The following is a 6,663-nucleotide window of genomic DNA, read 5'->3' as shown; positions in this document are numbered from 1 at the left end:
ACCCGAGATAAAAGACCCCCTTTTGTTCCTGTTGGTTTATCCCGGATGGATTTTCAGGAGATTTGCATCCTACCAATCGGGATTAATACCGAGTTCTCTACTGGTGACTGGAGATGGCATATGCACTCTCTCTGTCTCCCACAAAACCCAACTTTTAATAACTTCTGCCCTTGCACATATCCCCATCTCACTAAAGATGATAACGGATCCCTCACCGCATCAACGTTAATCGCAAGCAAAAATCATTTTTCTGCTCCTGTTAATCGCCTATCATGCACGACGCTTATCCGTGTTTCAGTTGCTGACGCACCAACCGTCCTTGAATGCCGCGAGCAGTACATGCGCTGTCAACGACCACGTACGCTCACCAGCCAAACCCTACCCCATCACACGGTTATTAGCCTCCGATCCAACCGGCGCCCCGGGCCCACGTGGCAGCCGCACACAGATCAGCCGACAAGCTGGGCCCACCTCGAATTATTGGTCTCGCGCCAAAACAAGACTATAAATGAACGGGAGCTCTTCACGCTTTGGACACTCACGCACACGAACACTAGAGCTAGCTTCGCCTTTGCCACCAGTGTTGGAGTGCCATGGCTCGGGTTGGGATCATGCTCGTCGCTTTGGGTGCGGTGGTGGCGTTGCTTCAGGTGGCGGCGGCACTGCCACGGCTGGAGCACCCGCCGAAGGCCGACGGGTCGCTCGCCATCCTCGTCGTCGGTGACTGGGGGCGGCGCGGGCAGTTCAACCAGACCTTGGTTGCCCAGCAGGTAAAACCAGCCGTAGAACCCTCAGCTCTGTAGCCATGCATTGATGCGTCCATGCTCATGTAAACCCTCAGTCTGTCTCGCTCGATTCGCTTTCGGTAAGGACGTTATTAACCCGTGCATCTCGAACCACAGCTGCAGCTAGCTGCAGTCACTGCAACTTGATTACTGATGATTGAACTTTATATGATGCTACAGCTAGCTTAGTCACTACATCTAAAAGAGTAAAACCATGTAGTACATATCAGCTAGACGAAAACTCAGCTTGTTTGTGTATTTCCTCTTGTTATAATTCTATTACTAGCTAGCAAATAATTTACGGAAGTAATGGTCAAAGTTCCATATCGAAAACTGTTAAAAGTAAAAATAATATGATTTGCCTTATTGCAAAGTGAATTTTCCCCCTACATGGATAGAAAACATCGTCTAAAGATGATTATTAGCTAGATAGCTTGTGCCATTTCATTGGTATACAACCCACCAGGACCGCTAGGATCTTGATTCGGTGGTGTTGCGCATACACATAGGTAATGATTGGTAGGGTGCATTGCCTCTACCCAGGCTTGTGTAATGCAGCCCATCCATGTTTGGAAGGCTGCATAGTGAGTTAGCCAGATTTGCAAAAAGACCGGTCGGTCCGGCGCGTACCTGGAAACGCAGATCAAGCTCGTTACCGCTTGTGCAACCTGGCTAGCGCCTCACGGGGCCAAGTTGCTCGTTCCGCTCACCTTCTAAGGTCTGACGCGTCGCCTACCTCCTCACGCTGCCGCACTCGAGCACTCCTCCTCCGACCTGCTGCAGCGCGGGGATCTCGCCTCCGAGCGCCGCGCCGCGGGTGTCCTCCTGTCGCGCCGTTCCCGAGCGTCGCCGCCGCCGACCACCTCACCTGCGTGCTCGCGCTCCGTGCGGACGCCAGGGTCGCCGCCGCCGGCGGCCGCGTCGCCCCGAGCCTGGTGTCCGCCGCGGCGCGGCCGGCGTCGTCGGGCGCCCGCTGGAGGTCCGCATCACCGGTGCCGGCGCCGACTGCGACACACTCCTCTGCACCGGCTGCCGCCTCCGCGCCTTCCCCCGCTCCATCCAGCTCCCCTTCCACTTCACGCCGCTCCTGCTCTCCTGCGCCTCAACCGACCAGCACAAGCTGGAATCGGAGTTCGGTGAAATATATTATCAAATCGAGCTCTCCCCAAGATGCAAATCGTGGCCGGATTCGGTGGAATCGGAGTTGCATTTGGTGGAATCGGAGGACTTGTCAGTCATCTCCATGCGCAAGGTGCAGGAGCCCGTGGGTAAGCTCACCTAAGCAAAAACAAGGTAACCCGATTCTTGTAACGCACCCAACCAATCACCACCACACCCAAGGCAAGCTTCACAGAGCATCGAACCAAGCACGGGCCAAAATGACCGCGTAAGCCAGGCTTGGGCTGGCCATGAGCTACTCATCTTAGCCAGGCTCCCGCTAGTGCACCCTACCAATCACACAGATAAGCATCTGTGTTCAGTGAGCATACATGAGCCATTTGTGCCTCCACTTAGTTTCCTCTCAGTGTGGGTTGTGTGTGTGCACGTGCGTGTTGATTCGGTTCCTTGAGCTAGCCAAAAAAAAAAAATCTTCATTGTGTATTACAAAAAAAATCAGCTATATGGGGGGGACTTTGATGGTGAGCAAAAATAATTGATCAAGAAATTGGTAAACTTTCGCATGATCGATAGTAAAAGAACCATAGTTGGTGCTATTGTTAATTCTCATTTGCAACAAAATTAATATGGATGTGAAAAAAAAAATCAAAGGGCCGAGGCCACCAGAGTGCCTAGAGGGTGTGCAAATTTCTAGTAGCACACGAGTAGGACTGTGGGGGTCCATTTTCTTCGCCACGGTTGTTTGTTGCATTAACTCTTTCCTGTCCCAAAATAAGTTGATTTCTAGAAAGTTTCAGATAGATTAGCATATTGAAGAGAGGATATATTTGCCCTTCATTAATCAGATACTCCTTTAAGGCCACTCTGTTTTTAGGTGTCTATTTCGTCACCGAAGCTCAATTTAATTGTTGTTCGATCACCTAGAACAATGCATGTGGTGAAATTAATTAAAAAAATCTAGAAACCAAGCTAAATACACACACATGCATAGCGTTTCGGGAAAGAGTTAAAGCGGCCACTTAGTGTGGACGTGCTAAAAATCAACTCTTTGTGGGGACAATTTTTTTTTTTTGCTACGGATCAACTTATTGGGTCAGAGGAAGTGCCATATTTTTTTTATTCAAATTATAAAGTGATGCATGAACGAAATAGGCGAGTTGTGTTTACAATGGTCCAGTTTCCCTAAACTCTAGTCTAATGACCGACAACCCGAACAGTAGGCCTAGTCATCTAGCTCTCTAGCACCACTCTAGCCGCTGGCTCAGTCAAAAAACGCCATCTTGGCTTCCAGCTGGATTCATATACCTCAGCGATCATTTTTTAATGATGGACAAACATCCGACCTCTATATCCACACTTGGATATATATAGCCAAAAATTACAAGAGCTTTGTAGGATCCGGCCTCTAATCATTTGGTTTACACTTTGTTTTGATTTAAGTGATCCCTAAGTTTACACGAAATTTATCAACAGTTTGTAGGTTCCGAGAGCATGTTTTGGGTCATGGTACTTAAATTAGTCCAATGAAAACAGAAAGATATGGCTTTTTTGAATATGCCACATTTCGTCGAGCGATGATATGATATGATGGAGGCTCTTATACACATGCATGGTCCCCCAGTAAGTTCTTGCCATATGCATGGTGGTCATGGCTCCTCGTTCATAACTAGCCGAAAGTGGATAGATTGAGTTATCCACTTGGTACGATCACACTGTTCTTCGGTTGAAGCAGTAATGACCTAAGACAGATGCAAATAAACTCAATTATTGCATTCTAACTAACGAGCAACACGTCATTACATTACGTACCGTCCAATGTTATTAGCGCTGCTGCACACGCTGGTCCTTCTCCTGAGCCTAAACAGATCACTGAGGGTGTGTTTGGTTGGTTGTATTATTTGATTCATGTATGGAATGGTTCAAAAAAAATGATCCTTTTATTTGGTTGGGTGAATCGTACCAACCCATCGAGGATGAAGCAATCCCACTTAATATATTATTCTACTAATAGAAGTAAACCATATGGTACAAGCAAATTGGTTGAACCCTACCATCCAGGATCATCCATGCATGCATCAACTGGTGCATGCAACCAAACACACCTTGAATCAGGTTTATTGTTCCCACTGTGCAGATGGGAGTAGTGGGGGAGAAGATGGACATCGACTTCGTCATCTCGACCGGCGACAACATCTACGATGACGGCATCGCCAACACCAGCGACCCACTCTTCAAGGAGTCCTTCTCCAACATCTACACTGCCAAGGGCCTCCAGAAGCCTTGGTATCTCGGTAATGCAACAGCTAGTATACATCCTACTTGTACATGTTCTGAACACTGAAGAAGACTGATGATGATGACTAATCCTGCTGTGTCTTTGACATCAATATGAAGTCCTTGGCAACCATGACTACACGGGCAATGCGCTCGCCCAGCTGGACCCTGCCATTCGCAACGTGGACAGCCGGTACACCGTCATCGCAAAGTCCTTCATCGTCAACTCAGGTAATCAAATGAAGTACTCTGGGACCACTGATGCATTCTTGCACACTAATAACTGCCTAGTCAAAAACCTTTCTACTGTCATAACTTTACAAGGAAAGGGGTATAATCTACTCTTTCTAATACAAACTTTTACCTATGTTTATTCTTTTTTTTTTCAACGAATGAAGGAATTGCGGATTTCTTCCTCGTCGACACGACGCCGTTCATCCTCCACTACTGGAACAACACCAAGTTCGATTGGAGAGGGGTTGCTCCTCGGGACACCTACATCACAAATCTCCTCAAGGTATCCACCATTGCAGTATACCAACATAGATGACTCATGTCATCTGGTGAGCATTTTGCCTCCTCTGATGATTATGAAATTGCTGAAATCTTTGCCAGAACCTGGAGTACGCTCTGACGCAATCCAAGGCCCCCTGGAAGATCGTCGTCGGCCACCACCCCATCAGCAGCGGCTGTGGGCATGGGAACAACACTGAGCTCGAGGAGTTACTTCTCCCAGTCATCAAGGCATTGACATCTCGTCTTCTCTTATCGGCATTCAATCAAAACAATTTACCAGTAGTAGTGTCCAGTAACTCTGAAACTGATTTGCTTCACGATGACGATGCAACGCAGGCCCATGGCGCCGACATGTACGTGAACGGCCATGACCACTGCCTGCAGCGCATCACCAGCAGAGACAGGTTAGCATACATCAGTAGTTTACATCAGAGACAGAGAGAGAGAGACATGGTTCTAGAACTTTCGGAAGTTTTTCGTTGATCTGTATGTTCTGAAACCTCCAAAAAAAAAATATTGCAGTCCTCTTCAGTTCCTGACTAGTGGGGGCGGGTCGAAGGCGTGGGCTGGCAAGTTCAAGGCGACCCCGGACAAGGTGGAGTTCCTCTACGACGGGCAGGGGTTCATGTCGATGCGGCTGAGCAAGACGGAGGCCCACCTCGCCTTCTTCGACGTCGCCGGCAGCGTCCTGCACTGCTGGGGCCTCACCAAGACCGCAGCAGCTGCTGGGCACTAGCTTTGCTGTGGACTCCTATAGCTGTCAGGCAGCAGCCGTACGATGAGTTGAGCAATCGCAAGGCATGCAATTAATCGTTTGTGTAAACATGAAGCAATTGTTGCTGTTCTTCTTCTTTTTTTGAGTGGGTTGTTGCTCTTATTTCTTTTTTGCGAAATGTTGTTCTTGTTGTTGTGTGCACGTGTGACGGTGGGAAATTCGTTCACCCTGTAAGACAAATTCTTAATAAAGAATAAAGGTTATTTTGTGGATAGCCTTGTGCACTTGGGGCTGGGTTCTTTACTCCTGGGTCTTAATGATGTTTCAGCTTTGCTAATGGATCAGTGCACATGTGGGCCCATATATATTGACATGGGCAACCCATGTCAGGCATCACTTGCTATCCATTGGGATTAAAGGTTTTGTGCGCTGCTGTCTGTCTCCTACTCCCCAATGACCATTGTAGATAGAAACTGCTTTGTTTTAATGAAAGACTCCTTGCTTTAAGAAGAAAATAAGATTTTTTTAGAACTTGAAACAAAATGAAATCAGGGTGTTAGATGTTGGAAAGGTGTCACTGTATTTAATTTGTGTTCCTCAGAAACCAAACAATTATTAATACAACACTGAATAAAATAATGAGACAATTGAGAATGCAGATCTTTGGGCTTGTGAAATACTATATATACTCACAAGTTCATTTGAACCTACTACTAGCTAAGAGGATATCATGCCTCAGGGGAAAATATCCTTGAGATACTATGATAGCTTGAGATTTTATTGTACTTCTATATAAACACTTGCACACCTCTCTCTCAACGCAATACTAAGGGAGAGTCTTCTCTCATCTCATCTCATGGCCCTCGCCAGATGCAATACTAAGAGAGCCATTTACCTTACAGCTGTTGTTTTCCTGATCCTTACGATCATATCTTCAACCTCCCCATCATGCCAAGGTGGGTATCACTACTTCACATTATTTTGTTTTTTAAATATTCAGGTTGCTAACAACAAATCAACGTGATTTAATTATTGCATATTGCGTTGCATTTGTATGTAGGCCAAGACCAGCCCCAGCCCCAGCCCCAGGCGCCCCGGCACCGCCATTCTCCCCCACCACGGCGAGCGACGGTGGCTCCACGACCGCCGTCACGGCCGTTGTGGTGGTGGCCATGGACAAAGAAAACGTGCTACCCCTACAATGACGTATACTGCTTGACTGAAGACTGCAAATGGATGTGCGGAGCAAACGGC

At 47.4% G+C, this 6,663-nt stretch overlaps 1 protein-coding gene across 1 annotated transcript; it reads left to right on the top strand.

Annotated features, from left to right (window-relative positions):
- Positions 1-543: 543 nt before the first annotated feature.
- On the top strand, positions 544-5,683 carry LOC101782380 (purple acid phosphatase 3). Its single transcript, XM_004979389.3, has 7 exons — positions 544-770; positions 4,039-4,195; positions 4,299-4,409; positions 4,577-4,695; positions 4,794-4,922; positions 5,031-5,098; positions 5,217-5,683. Exons 1-7 carry the CDS (start codon positions 594-596, stop codon positions 5,428-5,430), a joined length of 975 nt encoding a protein of 324 aa, XP_004979446.1. The 5' UTR covers positions 544-593; the 3' UTR covers positions 5,431-5,683.
- The last annotated feature ends 980 nt before the right edge of the window (positions 5,684-6,663 follow it).

Source organism: Setaria italica, chromosome VIII (assembly GCF_000263155.2).
Source record: "Setaria italica strain Yugu1 chromosome VIII, Setaria_italica_v2.0, whole genome shotgun sequence".
NCBI classification, from domain to species: Eukaryota; Viridiplantae; Streptophyta; class Magnoliopsida; order Poales; family Poaceae; genus Setaria; species Setaria italica.
The sequence above is the reverse complement of the archived record's forward strand: the minus strand, read 5'-3'. Positions and strand labels throughout refer to the sequence as shown.